The sequence below is a fragment of the Asparagus officinalis genome, chromosome 1, assembly GCF_001876935.1.
Source record: "Asparagus officinalis chromosome 1, Aspof.V1, whole genome shotgun sequence".
NCBI lineage: Eukaryota > Viridiplantae > Streptophyta > Magnoliopsida > Asparagales > Asparagaceae > Asparagus > Asparagus officinalis.
In genome coordinates, this window is record NC_033794.1 from 127,922,900 (window position 1) to 127,942,341 (window position 19,442).

At 35.4% G+C, this 19,442-nt stretch overlaps 1 protein-coding gene across 1 annotated transcript in view; it reads left to right on the forward strand.

Annotated features, from left to right (window-relative positions):
* Positions 363-19,442, forward strand: part of LOC109841290 (ubiquitin carboxyl-terminal hydrolase 12-like) — a 20,504-nt gene continuing 1,424 nt past the window's right edge. Inside the window, exons 1-29 of the mRNA XM_020410246.1 lie at positions 363-411; positions 643-706; positions 896-1,049; positions 1,141-1,298; positions 2,540-2,805; positions 2,898-3,116; positions 3,192-3,300; positions 3,402-3,517; positions 6,614-6,712; positions 7,724-7,833; positions 9,198-9,272; positions 10,595-10,673; positions 10,770-10,916; positions 11,002-11,082; positions 11,166-11,285; positions 12,317-12,439; positions 13,585-13,662; positions 13,793-13,881; positions 13,969-14,077; positions 14,192-14,260; positions 14,346-14,456; positions 16,291-16,346; positions 16,434-16,611; positions 16,711-16,812; positions 16,896-16,967; positions 17,134-17,199; positions 17,680-17,745; positions 17,989-18,075; positions 18,178-18,294. Of these exons, the coding sequence (XP_020265835.1) occupies positions 382-411; positions 643-706; positions 896-1,049; positions 1,141-1,298; positions 2,540-2,805; positions 2,898-3,116; positions 3,192-3,300; positions 3,402-3,517; positions 6,614-6,712; positions 7,724-7,833; positions 9,198-9,272; positions 10,595-10,673; positions 10,770-10,916; positions 11,002-11,082; positions 11,166-11,285; positions 12,317-12,439; positions 13,585-13,662; positions 13,793-13,881; positions 13,969-14,077; positions 14,192-14,260; positions 14,346-14,456; positions 16,291-16,346; positions 16,434-16,611; positions 16,711-16,812; positions 16,896-16,967; positions 17,134-17,199; positions 17,680-17,745; positions 17,989-18,075; positions 18,178-18,294 (3,150 nt within the window). The 5' untranslated portion in view covers positions 363-381. The remainder of the gene's footprint in view (positions 412-642; positions 707-895; positions 1,050-1,140; positions 1,299-2,539; positions 2,806-2,897; positions 3,117-3,191; positions 3,301-3,401; positions 3,518-6,613; positions 6,713-7,723; positions 7,834-9,197; positions 9,273-10,594; positions 10,674-10,769; positions 10,917-11,001; positions 11,083-11,165; positions 11,286-12,316; positions 12,440-13,584; positions 13,663-13,792; positions 13,882-13,968; positions 14,078-14,191; positions 14,261-14,345; positions 14,457-16,290; positions 16,347-16,433; positions 16,612-16,710; positions 16,813-16,895; positions 16,968-17,133; positions 17,200-17,679; positions 17,746-17,988; positions 18,076-18,177; positions 18,295-19,442) is intronic.

Consider the following 19,442-nt stretch of genomic DNA (forward strand, 5'->3'; position numbering starts at 1 on the left):
CGTGATGGGACCGTACGGTGAACATGATGTCCAATCCTTATACAGGAGGTGAATTTCCCACACCCGGGTATATTTATCTGCCTCGTGTCACCATTCCAAATATAATGCAAACCCAATTTATTTTGCCCCGGCCCAAATTTACCGAACTACCCCTCTACAAAATAAAAACCCGGGTCTTTTCTCTCGCCATCTTTTCTTCGTTTCGGTGGGCGTCGCCTCTCTCGCAGCTGAGAAATCGAAAGGGTAGAAAGAGCTCCCGCCGCCGGTTCCCGTCCTTCCGCCGTCTCGATTCGCGGCTCCTTCCGGCCGGCTGCCTCCCTCCGCCCCTCGGATCCGCTCCTCCACACCGCCACCGTCCTCCCCACCGCGCCGCCCAAATCAATGACTATGGTGACCCCTCCCCCTGTCGACGTACGTCGTCCTCTCTCGATTCTAAACCCTAGATAGTTTTCATCTGCTGATCTCTTTGTTTTTGTATCGATTGTGCTGTTTTGGGAGGTTCCTAGGGTTTGGGGATCCTTGATTAGGGAACTATAGGGGCTCATTGGCTTCGAGTTCGATCCCTAGGGTTTTGGATTGGATATTTTGGTGCGGCTTTGTTGGATCTGAGCTTTGGTTATTGGCTTCGTTGTTATTTTGCAGCAGGTGGACGATGAGATGCTGGTCCCGAACTCGGAATACGCTGAAGGTCCTCAGCCGATGGAAGGTAATAAAGTTAATGTTCTTGATTTGATGAAATTTTGATCCAATTTATTTTTTTGCTACTTCCTAAATCCATTTGTTGCTGTGAATTTTGCGTAATTTTTTTTTGGGAGTAGTTTATTTGCAGTTTAGTCAGTTGGGAGCTTCTGAACGAGTGATTTTTTTTCTTGTACATTTTTTTTTGCTATTTTAGTTGCTCAAGCTGCCGAGCCTGCGACTACTACTGGGGAGAATCAACAAGTAGAAGATCCGCCCACAGGGAAATTCACGTGGACTATTGATACTTTCTCAAGATTGAACACTAAGAAGTGTTATTCAGATGTTTTTACTGTAGGAGGTTACAAATGGTACACTAATCTCTTGCTATTTGTTTATGGCAATGGGTGAAGACAAGTAGATGGCTTTAGTGCCTACTCTCATTTCTTTTGGCTTTAACAGGCGGGTGCTAGTTTTCCCCAAAGGAAATAATGTGGACCACTTGTCCATGTACCTGGATGTCGCTGATTCGGCGAGCTTGCCTTATGGCTGGAGTAGATACGCCCAGTTCAGCCTATCTGTTGTCAATCAAATGCATGGCAAGTACACTGTAAGAAAAGGTATAACTTTGATACTGCCTATATTTTACTAGCAGAGTTATTCGAGTTATTGTATACTTTTGGCCTTGATGTGTGGTACAGACCTTCTGTCATCCTGAGTAATTTATGGATTTTTTTGTTGAACTTGAAAGCGCTGGGAACTAATGGAACATGATTTATGTTTTCAATAAATTTTCACATTCCAATGATAATTCTGCATTGAGGAAACATACAACTACCACCTAGGCACCTAGTACCTACCATACATTACCTACCTATTACATTATACGGGCATACCCGCCACTTCCTAGGAAGCATTGAATATGGGATTGGGCATCTTTTAGATGTTCTGGTGTTAATGTCAGTCTAGTCCTTTTGAAACTTTTAAGTGTTGAAATGTTGTTTCTGCTATAACTGACATGGCACTCGGGTTTTCAAATACCATGCATGTAAATTTTTGATGTTTATTTTAATCTTTCCTACTAGTTACTGACATATGTTTGAATGCGTTCTTTGTGTCCATGTTCTTCTTAAACAGCATTATGAACTTTGGGACTATGTTTCTAACAAAATGACTGTAATCAGTAAATTTGATTGTATACCCTGTATTTTCTGACAGTAATCAACAAATAATACCAAAAATGAGACTTAATGCTGATCTAGAACAATGTCTGAACCAACCATATTACAACAATAGCTCTTTTGTTGTGAACTAGTGCAGGCCACACACCGTCTACATGTATAATATATTATCTTAGAAAAAACAGAATGCTATATGTTTTTAGAATCAACTTAAGGCAAATTTATAATTCAGAAGGGTCTATAGACAGCAGTGTTAGTGATTTTGAGATTGATAATATTCTTTCACATATTTTCTTGATGCAACATTGGTTCAGATTTAATGCTTTCCATTCAACAATCTTGTTCCTTTGTGAAATAAGATGTTAGTTTGCATAGATGGATGTGGACCCAGATTTCTATAGTTTGCTAAATATTCCTTGATTTTATGACTTCCGAACGCATTGAGCCTGACTTTCTTGCTGTTACTTGTCCTTAGAGTGACTTTTAATGTATTTCTTGTTTTTTTCGTTAGTTATAACCCATTTAACTTCATGTACTGGAGGCATGGAACATAATGTGGTGACCTCTCTGTTGATTGGTGGATTCGTATTTCTTGATTGAAATATGTCTTTTCTTCCATCCATCACTTTGAAAGAAATTTATTTGTTGGAAATGTAACTTCTATTGTCTTGCTTTTGTAGACACGCAACACCAATTTAATGCCCGGGAAAGTGACTGGGGTTTCACTTCATTTATGCCTCTATCTGAGCTTTATGACCCAAGTAGGGGATATCTTGTGAATGACACTTGTGTTGTTGAAGCTGAAGTTACCATCCGTAGGGTAGTTGATTACTGGACTTATGATTCTAAAAAGGAGACGGGTTATGTTGGTCTGAAGAATCAAGGAGCTACATGTTATATGAACTCCCTCCTTCAGTTTTTGTACCATATTCCCTATTTCAGGAAGGCATGAACCCCTTAGCGGTTTGGATTCTTTTGGCTTGCTGTATTTGTTATAATACGCTTCATAGATAATTATCTGTTGGTTGCATATTTCAGGCTGTGTACCATATGCCTACAACTGAGAATGATATGCCATCTGGAAGCATTCCTTTGGCTCTGCAGAGCTTGTTTTATAAACTTCAGTATAGTGATAGCAGTGTCGCTACTAAAGAGCTGACAAAGTCTTTTGGATGGGACACATATGATTCATTTATGCAGCATGATGTGCAAGAGCTTAACAGGGTGCTTTGTGAGAAGTTGGAGGATAAGATGAAGGTTTGGTATTTGCATAAGTTTTGCATTAGTGTTTGTTTGTGAACTGCAAGTTCTTGAATTGTACATTTTTCTAAGGGAACTGTTGTCGAGGGCACAATACAACAATTATTTGAAGGTCACCATATGAACTACATCGAGTGTATTAATGTTGACTACAAATCTAGGAGGAAGGAGTCATTCTATGGTATGTAAATTATATGATGATATATCACAATTTTCCATTGAACTCCTGTATTATTATATTATTCTAATTTTGTACTAAATGGTTGATTATATCTCTTGTAGACCTTCAACTTGATGTTAAAGGTTGTAAGGATGTTTATGCTTCATTTGATAAGTATGTTGAAGTTGAACGGCTTGAAGCGGATAACAAGTATCATGCAGAACAGTATGGTTTACAGGTTAGTAGTTACCTTGTTAAGTGAAAAATGTTACACAGTCCCCTTGTAGTGATGTCTTTACTCTGGATAACTTAGCTTGAGGGCCCTTCCTATAGCTTCCGTTGAAGTTCATGGACTGAGAAAGATAAGCAGTTCATATGGGTAAGGAAAAACTGATGCATTCGAAAAGGGTATATTTTCCATGAATGATTCACATTAGGGGATAAACTAATGTAATGTGGGACATGGCTCTATACATCACTTATTGGTTGGAGTTACTTAGGAACTTTAGGATTGCTGGCTTTGAATTTTTTTTGATGATGTATTGATTTTGTATTGCTTGCTTCTCTATCGCCTTGTAAAATTGATCAACGAAAAAATTGAAACTTAGGTAAGTGTTTTATCAACATATGTAGCAAAAGAAGATATCTAATTTAGCTCTTTCATGCCTACTATAACTAGTTATTTTGGTTTTCTATTGGCTGCTTCAACTATAACCCCAGCTCTATTGATTGGCTTGAACAAGATACGACTTATTTGAACTGAATTGAATGAACAAATTCATAGAAAAAAATATTTCTACTTCAGGTATTCCGCGGTCCCTTCTCGTGTCAATTGTTAATTCTTGGTTATATTGGTAACTCTTGGTCATTGAGATTCGCGTATTTTTCAGATTAATATTTAGGGATAGATCTTACCTTTCTTTTTATCTCCTCAAACAAATCGAAATGATTGAAGTTCTTCTAATGCATATAATAGTTTTAACACTGTTTTGTTTGTTTTGCTTCTAATGGCTATCTTGATGTCAACTGATGGAAATAGCATTTAGAAAACAATCCTTTTCTTCTTTTTCTTAATATTTAACCTACAATAGCTATTTCATCATAATTTTTTAGTTGATTAATTTTTCTGCGTTTGTTATTATATACTAATCCTTATTGAAATTATTGCAAGCAATCATGAATGTCAAACATTGCACATAGATACTCTCTAGAACTTTGGGCCCCCAAGTCATAAAACCATATCTGAACTCATTTGAGATTAAAAACCAATTTTGCTATCATAGGGATGCTTTGCTTCCTTAGCTCTTGGGAGTTTTGCTAAGATTATTATTCATGCATTTGTGTTGTTTACCCAGTGACTAAAAAAAAGTCTGCATTATGGGCTCTGTTCCTAGGGTAATAAATCCATATTTCCAGAGGTTTTCTGTTTAGTCTCCTTTTTGTTTAACTGTTTAGTATATAGTTTGGTATTATTAGCATTAAGTACAACTAGATATGTGCTATGTAGATTGGTAGCTTACTGGTTATAAGTTTCAGAAGATAAACTGTGACATCTTTAATCAAAATCTAAATGAAGCCTTCTATGTAGATTAGTAGCTAAGTGTTTAATCTTCAGAAGCTAAATTGTGATATTTTAATCGAAACCGAAATAAAGCCTTCTTCCCCCTTTTTTGTCTTTTCAAAATTTGAAGTCTCGGTTCTGTGAACATCATCTTCGAGAAACATTAGCTCTAGCTGCTTCCCTTTATAATTGGGTTACCAGCGGATGCAGTCCATGATGTAGCAAAAAAGTCTCTTTTTGATAATGCTCTAGCAAGCCCGTCAATTTTTATCAGTCCTTTAATAGCTATAGACCTCATATCTCTTTTTGCTAATGTATACATTTTATTTTTCTTTAATATTTGTTTTCATCTGTTCTCTTTCTACTTGTGTTTTTCTTACTTTTTGTTTCTTACGTTTGTCTTCTTCCCTTCCTTTGTCCTCTTCTTCCTCCCTAGTTTGGTTTGAAACTGGAACTTTAACATATTGATCACCATGTTTTCTTTTGCTGGCTTATATGTTTGCTGTAGAGAACAAGGTCACATCAGTTTTTGCTGATGGTTTCCTCTTGGTTTTGGAGAGGACTGGTCAGAATAGCTTTTGTCTTGCTAGGGTTCTTTGGTACACATTTGCATTAACTGCTCTGCTCTTGTTCCATTTTTTTCCCAGGTTCCCAGTGAAACTTAAGCCTACTTAAGAAATTCAAACTGAGGGAACCTAAACTCCTAGTTGAACACGACTCTCTTCTAAGGACTTCTATCGTCATTCTAAACTAAATCCATACATTGTAATCTATGTAATTTGATACTTCTTACTTAACCTCTGATTATAATTTTAGCTTGCCTTTATCTTAGTAGTGTTAATCCAATTAAATATTGGGTTAATTGGTTTGAGTACTATAAGTTTACTTCTCTTGATTTAACATCCACTTACTTACATGTTTATGATATTTCTATGAGGCACTGAACACACAAATAATCAAAGGTAGTATATTGGTATGGACACTTACAGTGTTACCTACATATTTTTATATGCTCGAACTGAGACAAAAACTCTAAAGAAAACCTTTGAAACTAGTGAATCTGTTTAACGGAGTCTTAAGCTGGGACAGAAATTGAAATGGAGCTGTGGGACCTTGGCCGGATCTAATTGTTTAGGTTATAGCTTGTATAGATCCATGGTTTTTAGGTTAGGAATGGTTAAGCAGCCTCCTACCATGTGATAGACAAGTGATAGTGCAAGTATTTATATCCAGATAATATGAACATTAAAAGTTGAATATTAATGTAGCCTGTATACAATCTTGAGTTTAAGTTGGAACAGCTTTTATATTTTAAACTTCATGCTAATGCCCTTAGGGGTTTATGGAGTCTGCCTGCCAAAATTGTTTGACTGTTACTTGCTTTTAATACACTTATCATTAGTCTGCATGATGTAGTTTTCAGCTGAACCGGCATTGTATATTGTGCTTGTTCAAAGCTTCAAATATTAGTAATTTTCTAATAACTAGTTATGTGCTCATATAGGCTTAAAAATGTAAGTTCAAAGATATTTGATGTTGTCTCATGTAAGTTCAAAGATATTTTATTTTCCATATTGATCTGTCATCTGGCTATAAGCCTGTCAGGTGTGTAACCATCTAGTTTGAACGTAGTTGTTTGGCATATTCTCTGCATTATGATCAAGTAGATAGTGCATATTGTCCTATACTCCTATATGTTCTTTAAGTGTCTGTTGCCATATTGCTTTAATCGATATATTTTCTGCTTATTCTCTTATCCTAATTTAATTTCAGGATGCTAAGAAAGGTGTTCTATTTATTGACTTCCCGCCTGTTCTGCAACTTCAGTTGAAACGTTTTGAATATGATTTCATGCGAGATACAATGGTTAAGGTTGGTTCAATATGACTAGCTGCTAGTACGTTTATGATTGTATATTATATGTTTCATTTTTTTTTTGCTTACTTCTCGTTTGTAATAAATAAGAACTAAGTTGGCCTAATTTGCTTATGGTTGGTGAAAGATAAATTCAGAATGACAGAGCAGGAAAATTGTCCTTTGTCTTTCTAATTTTCTGCATAGAGGTATTCAAAGTTATTGGATATTCTTTCTAATGTACCATTGTGTAAATACTTTGGTCTGGCTTTTGTGGCAAGTGATGAGCTCATATACTGAAACTTGGTTAAGCTAGTTGAGTTCGTCGAGGCCAGTCTTCCGATAGGGGGTAGAAGAACTAAGTATCTACTACTTACTGATGGAAATACGTAGCGACGAGGCAATGCATCCGCATTTTCTTTATATGTTAAGTGTATCAAATGGAATTTGGAAAAGTTCATTGCATCAAATTGTCAAGAATTTGATATTTCTTATGCAATTGCTTGCCCTAAGATTTCCAGAATTTTTAATTGAGTACTAGTACATTTTTAGCATCTTTACCAAGTAATTATTCTTGCTCACGGCTCGACTGTTGCATTGTTTCTAATAGCTCAAATCTGCTAAACTATGCGGTATAATTTAGTATAATGTATTGGTTTCAATAGTTGGATATTTAAATGCCTAGTTCCTTTTGTCATCATGGCTTTCATCTCAGCAGTGCTGGATTGTTAGTAGTGGCTCAATTAGAATCTAAAAAATTTGGTTGTTTTGGCACTATTTTATTTTCTTATATCACTGGTGGGTGCAGGCGATTCCTTTTCTTTTTAGGTGGTCATCAGGTTTTCTTAATCCCTGTAAGGCTGGACTAGACACCTCAAACTAAATAGGAATTAGCCGTTCAGATTGTATTGTCTTTTCGGGAGATGAACTTAGTTCTGATTTGGTTGACTGTGAAGAGGCATTTAATTTAATTGATCTAAATTTGAAATTTTTGATACACATATATGTATTTTATATATCTTGATGCAGATAAATGACCGTTATGAGTTCCCATTGCAACTTGACCTTGACAGAGATAATGGAAAATATCTTTCTCCAGATGCTGACAGATCAGTCCGCAATCTTTATACTCTTCACAGGTAACATTCTATGGAGGATCACTTGATTTGGCCGCTGAAATCAAGTTTCTAGTTTTACTTGTTTATCCGTTTTTGGCAAGTCAAACATTGTGTTACTGCTACTTTGATATTATACTACATGCTAAACCATAGAAGCAGAACAGGGCGTAAATTAGTTGCCATGCAAAGATTATGCATTGCAGTACTGCTTCTTTTCTGTTGTTCATTTCTCCAAGTTGGTCATCATCGTGTCTGTTCTGGTACTCCATCTGTGCATATACTCCTTTGGAAATTGTTGAGCTGTAAGTTACCTCACAGCATCTGCCTGAAAGCGTAATTTTCAAATTTGTGCATCTTTCGCTATATTTCCTCAGACTGTCTGATACTAAATAAACAGCAAGTATAACTTTGTACAACTTTGGTCCAGTCATGAGCTGATGGGATGATGCTAATTTGAGTCCTCTCCAATGTTTTTCTATTTGCATAGTTGTGCGTGTAAAAGTTTAGAGCGCTGTGTCCAAGTAAGTTTATTGTATATGATTGTGTTCATTTGTGATGTCCTGCTAGTTCGTGTAGGTTGGTACATGGTGCTGCTTCATTTCCGTGTATTGGAATATTTGGTTGGGAAGAAACACATAAGATGATGTGTTATGTTATGCCGCATGCTTTGTCAGCTCATTGGTACTTAGTTAGACCACATATTGGGGTTGTTTCATTTTTAAGCTTTATTAATATTGCGACAAACCATATTTTCCTCGTACAAGGAAACACATTAGCTGGACAAGAGAATCTTTAATGAACAAGGGGGAAATTCTCTAAATTTCTTTGTGCCTATCCACACACACACACATATATGCAAATGGATCAATGAGCATGTATGGTCTTGCTAGGCGTGTAGGTGCATAAACATGTTCTAGTATCTTTGTCTTGCTTGTGATTGTTGTGGTAGTATCAAAATGAAGATTGTGAGGTTATGCAAGGGCATCAGATTCATAATCTTCTGTATTCAGTCTTTTATTTTAATTTTGTCTCCTTTAGCGTCAAAATTGTCATTTTCTTGTTATTCAATGGCCAAGTTTTGATTTTTGAGAGCAAATGTAATACCTTCTGGGTTCATATATTTTAGCTGTGCACTATCTTATGTTAGTAATTTCAACATACTGCAATTAGCTTGTTGTAGTTAAATGACCAAGATATGATGCTAAAAAGGATTATGATGAGTCACTTTACTTAGATGATAGGGTTTTGAAATTTATAGCAAATTAGCAACTATTAGTGGCTAGTTCATGTGGCCTCGGGCACTCATCGCGTGGTTATACACATGTGATGTTATTTTGTCTTCCTTTTATTAAGAGTACTTATTATAATTTCTTTGTGTAATGCAGTGTTCTTGTTCATAGTGGTGGAGTTCATGGGGGACACTATTATGCATATATCCGTCCTACTCTCTCAGATCAGTGGTAAGTAGCATACTTACTTATACTTGTCTATGCTTTATTCCATTGGGCTGGCCACATGGCCGTAAGTTTAAGTAGGTTGACAAGGTTGTTAAGGTTCACTTTGGCATGTTTAAAGAAAACAGTTTCATAGATTTGAAACAAATTAAATTCTTTTCATGGAAATTGTTTGTTGCATACCATTTCTTAGGAGCTTATTATGAAACGAAGGACGAACCGAGCCAAAGAGCATTGTTTTTGCAACCTACTTGTTCGTCCATTCTCCCTTGTGCTTAACATACACAGAAGTTTGCACACCAATGTGTTGCCTGGAAGCAGTTTTGCCATTTTTGAAAATGACGATATCAAGATTTTTGGAATTATTCAAATCTGAATATAGTTTGTTACTATAACTCATATAAGAATACAATTATAGTGATAAATTCAGATAGTTCACAATGATAAGCTCTTGTACTTAAGAATATAATTATAGTGATAAATATATGCCTGTTCCTCAAGTAGAAATAGTTTGATCTGTTCCTCGATAGCTTGTTCTGAAAAGGTTTCTGCTTGCTTGGTGAATGTCTTGGCAGGATATAAAATTTCTTGGAATTAAGGTTAATTTCTTTAAGTAGGTATCTAGCTTGAATGAAAATGTTCTTTACCTGTTTGATTTGTAACTGATCAAGTATCCATTAGCACTCTCAGTGGAATAGGGTCTAACTGGGGTTGTTTAAACAACTCCCATAATCATTGACCTCTTGCCAATTGATTCTGAGTAGTTTTATCTAGACCAGAAGAAAATTTTGAAAACCCTCTTAACTTTGCGGATTAAGCTAGTTCCTATTTCCCTTCATCTACAAAGTTCCTGATCTCGTCTTGTTGATTCTCAATTGTAGGACATGGAATTACGAATGGATATTCTCTAACGAATCCATACATTAGACTTTCTGAATAATAATACATGCAATTTGTTGAGTATTTTTGTAAGTACTTCACCAAATAGATCATTTTCATTTAAAGGCATTGCCAAATGTGCCATAAATTCTGTCTTGCTAACTAAAAGCTCCAAAAAAATCTTTTATTTTGCTATTTCACAAATTATCATTTGCTGGAGCATCCTTTGTGTGTGTGTGTGTGTGTTATGTTATTAGATGTACTTGAATTTGTACATTTATGCCTTCTTTTTATGCACTCTGTTATGCTTCTATCTTCTAACTTGGTGAGTTAGAGACATTGTTGGACTGTGGAAACAAGGTGGCTGCTTGCATTAGTCTTATAGTTTTGTGCTATTCTGAATTTCTCTTTGAAATATGGATAGCAATTGACAACACTTTACTTTAAAGGTTCAAGTTTGATGATGAGCGAGTAACAAAAGAAGATATAAAGAGAGCACTGGAAGAGCAATATGGTGGTGAGGAAGAGGTAATCAATCTTGCTATGTCAAACATCTCAATTAATTAATTTTATGTTTTTTTCCTCGGTGTTGGATCTTGACATCTACTTGTTTGTGTTCAACAGTTGCCACAAACAAATCCTGGATATAATAACACTCCATTCAAATTTACGAAGTATTCAAATGCATACATGCTTGTGTATATTCGTGAGAGTGATAAGGATAAAATAATATGTAATGTGGATGAGAAGGATATTGCTGAGCACCTTAGAGTAAGATACTCATTGCAATTGGTTGGTGGTGTGATTTCAGAATTGAAAAGTCTAGGACATTCAACATTTTTTAATCTTTGACCAGATACGGTTGAAAAAGGAGCAAGAGGAAAAAGAACACAAAAAGAAAGAGAAGGCTGAGGCTCATCTATATACCATAATAAAGGTTTCACGTGATTTATTCTATTGAATTGTGATTTATGCTTGTCTTGAATATTTTTTTGGCTAAGTTGTTCTGGATGTATCAAGGTTGCACGAAATGAAGATTTGGCTGAACAAATAGGGCGTGATATATACTTTGACCTAGTGGACCATGACAAGGTTCGCAGCTTTCGTATTCAGAAGCAGATGCCTTTCAGCCAATTCAAGGTAATGCTTTTAGCTAAGATTACGTCGAACAATATGAGTTTATTTATTCTCATTTCTACTCTGATTACCACAATTCAGATGATGTTTTGGTTACTGAATATCACCATAAGAGGCTAAAATCTTGCATCCGTTGTTGTCAGTTATTTTTTTGTATTTAGCTCAGGTTGGAAGTGCTTTTATTGTTCTCCAAGTGAACCATAAATTGACAAAAAGTAGGTAGAGATAGATTTGGCTCTTCAGGAAGGATTTTGAAGTACAATATTTTTTTCACCCAATCCAAGTATTAATTACAGGTCCAGTTTATTCATCTTTGTCTAATTTTTTTGAATGCCTCTGAACAAATTTTGGAATCATGATGATTTCTGTATTAAGTGTGCATGAAAAGCAATGCTGAAATTTAATGAGTTATTTTGATCACAATATGGATTCTGAATGTCAAACCATAGATCTGACAGATTTGAAAATGATTGTCCTTTTTTTAGCCACTTGATTTATGTGTCATTTTTGGTTTTTCAAGATTAGATGAAGGAATGGGGATAGTTTAGAACGTCAAAGGCCATATGAATTTTAAGTGGAAGATAAATATTTGTTTCTATATCCTTAGTGATGGAGCCAGGTCTTTTTGAGCTTGGCACATTCTAGAATTTAGTAAATTCTTAACCAATATAGTTTTTCATCTCAATTGTGAATTTTTATAAAGAATGAAACTTTTTTCGCACAACAAATATTTTGCAGCACAAAAGTATATGCATGAAATTTGCTCTATTTGATGGATATGATGGCTGAAAAAGTTGTAAACATCTATTCAACTATTTCTTTTGTTGTACTTGGATCATCATGCCTTACTAGTTGCTTTACGACTTTTCTGCATAGCTACATTTAACTATTTACCTGTCTAAATATTTTAATAATCTTAATTTGTTTAGCCTGATTGGTTATGTTGCTATGCTCTAGCTCAGCTTCATTTAAGGTCATTCAGCTTTACAACTGCCTTGTGACAATCAGTTAGTTAACATTGATCTATTATGCAGGAGGAAGTGGCCAAAGAAGTTGGTATACCTGTACAATTTCAGCGATTTTGGCTGTGGGCCAAGAGACAAAACCACACGTACAGGCCTAATAGGCCATTGACTCCTCTGGAAGAAGCACAATCTGTAAGTGAATTCCCACAGATTTATTAGCAGCTGACATATACTACAATAAGCTTTGCTTTAATAGGACAATATCTGAGGAGAAGGGATTGCAGGGATGTTGTGCATGGTTCAACACTTCAACTCTATGTCAACCCCTTGTGAACAGATAGAGATAGGAATTCATTTGCCTGATTAAATTGTTTTCCATGGCCCCTGGTGACATGGCCATCATTATTGACATTATGACAACTGTATCTATTAGCAGTTTATAGACATGCATGCTTCGGGCATGTATTACCTACACTTGTTCTATAATTATATTGATGACATTAATTGTTGCACGTGTGATCTGTCAGAAGATAATTTTTTTTGTTGATCACACCTCTAACTGTTGCTTTTCTTTTATTGTTAGCATGTTTGCATTGACATTTTCACAGTAGTACTCTAATTTTCCCTTTAGACCACATGCATAGAATACTTGTTAATAGTAACTGTTTTGGTTTTCCTCCTCTTTAGACACCATCTTTATTTTTCTTGAAGAACATATTACATTTACAATGTTCACTTGTGAGTGTCGGCCAGTTTCTTGGGAGGTGACTGTTATGCATCGGATTCCGAAGTAAGGAAGGAGAACTGGCAATTCTAATGAATTATTACATAGATTTCATATGGATAATGGTAAAATATGGTTAAAACAGAGGACTAGTCCATACTACTACTTTTCTCTTAAATATCACAGGTGGCATGCATTTTTTCCATAGTTCATTTTTTTATTATAATTTTGTCTCTTTCTCAGTCTGCTAATTATTTATTGATGCCCATGAGAAGCTTGTTCTCATGTCTTCCTTGTATTATGTTGAGGCCTTTTTCTTCATATTCAAAGTTCTTTTCTGCATACAGGAACTTTTGTATATTAGCTAGCATTTGTTGTTTGGCCTCCTATGTGAAAGCAGAGCTCTATAGCTCTACATGGGAATGAGAGATATTGCACATGTGCATTTTATGACACGATCAGAGAAATTATATTATGTTACTGTTTTTTCTATATTTTATTTTCATGATTTCTCATTCATGTATAGCTAGATATCTGCAAGCTACTGTGTTATATTATTTAAACATCTGATGATTTTTGGTGTGATGTCATAAAGTTGATTATTGCCATCTAGGTTGGACAGTTGAGGGAGGTATCAAACAAGGCACACAATGCAGAACTTAAACTCTTCTTGGAAATAGAGCTTGGAGTGGTAATGATTGTTTCTCTGACATGTTTTACCTAAATGTTTGCCATCCCCCTCTTTTATCTATTGTTTTATTTAGTGTCTTAGATATGCTGTCAGATGATTAATTGATGTTGCAATGTGTTTGGTTGCTCAGGATTTACGTCCAATTCCTCCACCGGACAAGACGAAGGAAGATATACTACTATTTTTCAAGCTTTATGATCCAGAAAAGGAAGAGCTACGGTAATATAGTTTCCTGTCTGTTGATTGTTTTTATCTTTGCATGACAGCTGACTGTTATATTTCTTTCTTCTTTTTTAATGGTTTCAGATATGTTGGTAGACTCTTTGTGAAAGGACTAGGAAAGCCAGCAGAAATTTTAACGAAGTTGAATGAAATGGCTGGTTTTCCACCAAATGAAGAAATTGAATTATATGAGGTTAGTTGAGAGTTGTTTCCCTTAATTTTACATAGCTTTATTCAAGTCTAATTTGTCTACTCCTGATGCTTTTTTTAGGTATTAACCTCTCCTTTTGTTTTTGATGATGCCCAGGAAATAAAATTTGAGCCTACTGTTATGTGTGAGCATATTGACAAGAAACTTACTTTCCGTTCTAGCCAGGTCCTATAACACTAAACTTACCAGCAAAGGATATTACTAGCAAATTAGTTATCTTATCACTGCCTGACCCTGTTAGTCTTTACAGCTTGAAGATGGTGATATTATTTGTTATCAGAAATCCCCACCCTTAGAAAGTGATGACCGATACCGTTATCCAGATGTTCCTTCATTCTTGGAGTATGTCCATAATCGACAGGTATGTAATGTAGGCAGTACAATTAGCTGATTAAATGCATTCATTCTATTTAGGTAGATATTTCCTATTTGCCTGCTTCTGCTATCATAGTACAGTACTACAGTCTTTTCGTTGCATATCTGCCATGGCATACAGATCACATTTGTTTTCTTATCCATAATAGCATGCTCCTCTCTTGAGGATACGTTTTATATTCCATGCAAAACGACTAAGAACATTTATAATAATAAGGCTGTACATCTCCTATATAAAAATTCAGGATGATGACTACATTTTTATGTCTGTTTCCTGGTAACTTTAACAGTTCTGCTACAATCTGATTATTAGGATTGAAACATGTGAGGCTTCAAACATGCTGTGCAAGTATAAACAGAATAGTCAATCTCAACATTTGATAAGTCAAGACCAAAGCTCCTTAGAAATCAAACAAGCGAAAGCTTGGGAATGGATACTCTATAGCCCATGAAACTTTCATCTGATACCAACTCAAGAATGAATCTGATCGCATGATTCTGTTTCCGTATATTTGGCATAAACCTGCAATCAGTCAAAATCCCAATCGTTCATTCGGGTCTGAATTGAACTTGTGGACCAAGTTAAGCCTGTTTCTGTCTGGACTACATTCTTTCCAGTTAATCACAAAACAGTTGCATGGAAGTTCTTTCCAACTCCTTGTTTTGATCTATGGTCTTTATTACATTGTCTTGTCAGGTTGAACTCAATTTAACCGGTTTCCAGTTGGCTATGACTCTGAATATTCAAAAGTTAACGCTTCTGTATCATCTTGGTTCCTAACTGTTATCATTGCCTTTGAATAGTTTGTGCAGCTGGCTTTGTTAATTCATATTTGATGTAGGATGAGATATCATTAGTTAATAGGAATGGTTCTGTTTGGGGTTCATGTGAACCATGTATATTCTGAACCATGGGGATACCCAGTCTCATGTATCTGTCATGTTTCATGCTCTGCAGTCTCTTATTCTTATAAACCTTCTCTAGTTTGAGGCTTACTTTCTAACCGATATCCAACATGTATAAATTCTAGAGCTTACTGTTTACCTTTCCACTTGTTCAATTTCTTATGTTTCTAGTCAACAGATCTTGGAATCAAGCTAAGACAAATTTTCTCTGACCTTCTGCATAAGTAATTGGTGGTATCATCTCAGCAGACAGAAAACTAGTCTGCTTAAAAAAGTCCTTACCCTATGATTGAATATCTCGACCCCACATCAAATTATCAATGAAAAACAAGCTAAAATCGTTGACGGAACTTTGGAAGATAAAAAAATGGAAAAGAGAATCAAGTAGGCTTATCCATACCTACAACTTGCATCACTGCCTTTTTTGGCAATGCCTCAGTATGTGATTGAGCTATTACTCATGCTCTCAGCATTGTAAAACACTTCATTTGCAAAATTTCTCATAATTGATGATTGAATATTTGATGAGAATTGAGGTTGTAATTTTATATTCTAACATTTGTCTGCAGGTGGAGTGTCCTTCTCATGGGTTGGAACTTAAATTATTTTATGCAGCGATATATGTTTCTCTAAATCTGATTTAAATGTGTGACTAGTGTGATTTGAAACCATATTAAAGTCTCTTCCACCACACCAAAACTCCGAGGTTGCAGTGAAGATTGATGGTTATAATTTTATGTTATAACATAGGAAAATCTCAAGATTCCTGTTGCCTCTCTGTCCATGCAATACTATTAAAAGTTGAAAACAATGCTCTGCTTTGACCATTTTCTTTGTAATATTCAGATTTACATCATTTCCGACCTTAATTATTCTTTTTGAGTACCTCTTATTTGTATTATGTGCTTTTGTAGGTGGTTCATTTTCGGTCACTGGAGAAGCCAAAGGAGGATGATTTCTGTCTAGAATTGTTAGTTTTCCAAATATAATAGTCTCTTTTATTTTTAAATATGCACCAAGTAGGCTACACTTATTCGTGTTTCCTTCTGCCTTAAAGGTCAAAGCTTCAAACTTATGATGATGTTGTAGAAAGAGTTGCTCGTCATCTTGGTCTGGATGATGCATCAAAAATTCGTCTTACATCTCATAACTGCTACTCTCAGCAGCCTAAACCCCAACCCATTAAGTACAGAGGTGTTGAGCATCTTTCGGAGATGCTAGTTCATTACAATCAGGTTGTTGTCAACTTTTGGCTCAAATACGAAGCAATAATGCCAATAACACCCAATTAATGCATTAGTCTGTGGCTGAGTTTATTGGCTTTCTTGTGGCAGATGTCTGATATACTGTACTATGAAGTTCTTGATATTCCTCTGCCAGAGCTGCAATGTTTAAAAACTCTTAAAGTTGCATTTCATCATGCTACAAAGGATGAGGTTGGTTTGGCAGATATTTCTATCTTCTTTTTTATTTTTGTTTGATTTGGTGATTGCATAAAACTCTTGTATTATGCTTTCAGATTGTAATTCATAGCATCAGATTACCAAAAAACAGCACTGTAGGTGATGTTATCAATGATCTGAAAACCAAGGTAATTTAGCAATTGTATATATGTTATGATGTTTTTCTATTTGAAAATAACTTGTTAATTCTGCTCTTACAACTCTTTTCATATAACTGCAATTTGTTATTAAAAAAAAGATACGAGATAAGAAAAAATGCCTTCCCACTGACCTTGCATCTCATACTCTGAACAGGTTGAGCTTTCTCATCCTAATGCTGAACTTCGATTGCTTGAGGTGTTCTACCATAAAATATATAAGGTAGTCTTGCTGGTCTTTAGAAGATGCTTTGTTTTTTGGCACAATTATTGATGTTTGTATATCCACTTGATTTCATGGATCGGATGACAAAATAAGCCCAAAGGTGAAGGTAGTTGGAAGATTCATCTGGTTTCTTTAAATATTGATTTCTTTGATTTTGATTAAACAAAGTTGTTTGAGAGTTGAAACCATGTCTATTGGTGACTGAGAAGTTGTTTGATATATGCATGTATCTCATGTAACTCTGCTGCTACAAGCTGGAAGATCTTTGCCAACCATCCATTTTTTTTTTTTTTTAATTTCGTATTTTGTAGCATCTAGGATGAACATTTACAAAGCTTTAAGACATTTGTTTGCGTCTGGGTTTCCCAGGTTTATGTGTTGCTTCATCGTATCTTCCGACTATCATGTCTTCTGTAACTTGTTAATTTTTATAGTTTATTCTTTCCTTCTTCATCATCTTATGTCTCCTTTTTGCAGATTTTTCCACCTACTGAAAAGATAGAAAATATTAATGATCAGTACTGGACATTACGCGCAGAGGAGGCAAGTTATAGTTCACCATTATGAGTTTTCTGTTCCACAGTCTTTGCATATTATAGTACCCAATTTGGTACTATTTATTTCTATTTTTGTGATCCTTAATTTGATTTCTTTTTCTTCTTTTTATTTTTAATGTAGGTCATACATTGGTATATTTAGAGATAAATATTAACCTGCAACTTATTCTCCATTTGAAACAGATTCCCGAGAAATATTAACCTGCAACTTATTGTCCATGTGAAACAGATTCCTGAGGAAGAGAAAAATCTTGGCCCCCATGACCGTTTGATCCATGTCTATCACTTTATGAAAGATCCAAACCAGAACCAGATGGTAAGTTCAGATCTTAACGTTTGGTTTATTCTGAACGGATAAGTATCAGACATTTGACATTTCATAGTATGGAAGTTAAAAACTGGTGTTTTATTTAATCAGCAAGTTCAGAATTTTGGAGAACCTTTCTTTCTGATCATTCATGAAGGTGAGACTTTGGCTGAGGTCAAAACACGAATTCAGAAAAAGCTTCAAGTCCCTGATGAAGAGTTCTCTAAGGTAACCTTTGTCAAAATTTTGAACCATATTTTGTGTTCCCATGCATAATTTTTCTCAGTGGTCATCGTGGCTTAGTGCCTGCATATTGTTCTTGTTTGTCAAGTTACTATGTGCACCTATGAATTTTAAGGGAAAAATCTATAGGACATTTTAAATACCAATACTGTTTTATGGACCAGAATGTTAGGCAAGATGCAAATAAGGAACATGTGCAGAAAAGTGAATGTGGCAGAAATGAGTATGTTAAGATGGATTTGTAGATATACACTTGAAGATTGGATAAGAAATGATTGTACTTGGAGGTTGCTCCTGTTGTGGATAAAATGAGAGAAAACCTGTTGAGATAGTTGGACACATGCAAGGAGGGCCACAAAGGGCACTGGTTAGAAGAGGTTGGACTAAGAGAACTTGGTTGGATACAATTAAGAAGAGTTTGATAGTGGTTAACCTAACGGTGGATACAGCCTAAACAGAACTAAATGGAAGAATCAGATCCGTGTAGCAGACATCAAAAATTTGGGATAAAGTCTTTGATATTGGCTGTAGTTAAATTACCTTGTGCTGATGTGTGACTTCATAGTCAACCACCATGTATGTTCGTTTGATGTACTGTCACCTCTATATATTTTGATGCTAATAAGCATTTGCATACTGTTCTATCCCTTGGTGGAGTGTGTTCGTTTTATTCTTTCAAAAATTAAAAGTTTGCAGGGAGCGCTCGCAGTGTAAGGAGAATGATTAAAAACGTAAGCTTCGTGAACTGTGATAGTGTTTTAGAAAAATAACAATATTGTGGCATATGGAAGAAAGTAGAAATGTGTTAAGAAAAACATGAGTTATTGTTTACACGTGTAAAAAGTTACTTTTATTTTTTACACATGTAAAAAGTTACTTTGGATCACAATACTAAAGCTTGAAGAATACAAGTTTGCACAACAATGTTCTTGAAATTGTATAGGCTGAACAAGCAAAATCTCATATGCAGTACATGAGATAGGAAAATTTGCATCAGGTTAATGTTCTATACTTGCAAATCAAAACTTGTGTGCTGCTTTCAAATAGGTTAGGTGACAACCATGATGCAGGCCATACTTAGTCGCGACCTTTCGTTCGCTTTATTTGTAGACATACATTGTGTTCTCATTCTA